A 544-nucleotide genomic window follows, 5' to 3' on the forward strand; every position below is an offset into this window, starting at 1 on the left:
CAAATGTCTGAAAGTGCGAAGCGCAACGACCAACTTGAACGTCTTTTGATCGACATGGGAAAGTTGATTCAAGTTGTTGTTGAGAAGTCGAAATATCAAAATCCATTTTTAATTTGTTGGAATCTATTCGTTGTTAACATGAAAATATTCCTAGTGATGGTGGTGGTAAACCAAAGTACGCACTATTTGTATTTCTAGTGATGGTGGTGGTAAACCAAAGTACGCACTATTTGTATTTCTACCTCGATCACACGTAACGCAGTTTGTCAAGAGCACGGCGACCTTATACATCTTGGAAATGGGGCTATTTCCAATGCGCATCTTCTTTTTGAAGACCACAATTGTCCAGTATTGTAGAACTTGGCCAAACGACCATTCCACACTTATGCGCACCCGACTCATGGTCTTGTTCACTTTTCGTTGGGCATCGGTGAGGCAAGTTGGTCTGCGTAACCATACGCCGGGTCTCCATACACGATAAAACCACGAAACCGATCATCCCCAGCAATCACGCTTTCCAAATCGGAACGACGGAGAATTGTGA

The 544-nt window shown here is 43.0% G+C and overlaps 1 protein-coding gene across 1 annotated transcript; it reads right to left on the bottom strand.

Annotated features, from left to right (window-relative positions):
* Window positions 1-150: 150 nt before the first annotated feature.
* On the bottom strand, window positions 151-402 carry H310_15194 (hypothetical protein; the record flags this gene model as incomplete). Its single annotated transcript, XM_008883179.1, has 2 exons — window positions 151-182; window positions 243-402. The coding sequence occupies 2 exons, from the start codon at window positions 400-402 to the stop codon at window positions 151-153; spliced, it is 192 nt and encodes a 63-aa protein (XP_008881401.1).
* Between the last annotated feature and the right edge of the window lie 142 nt (window positions 403-544).

The sequence above is a fragment of the Aphanomyces invadans genome (assembly GCF_000520115.1).
Source record: "Aphanomyces invadans strain NJM9701 unplaced genomic scaffold supercont1.214, whole genome shotgun sequence".
NCBI classification, from domain to species: domain Eukaryota; phylum Oomycota; class Saprolegniomycetes; order Saprolegniales; family Verrucalvaceae; genus Aphanomyces; species Aphanomyces invadans.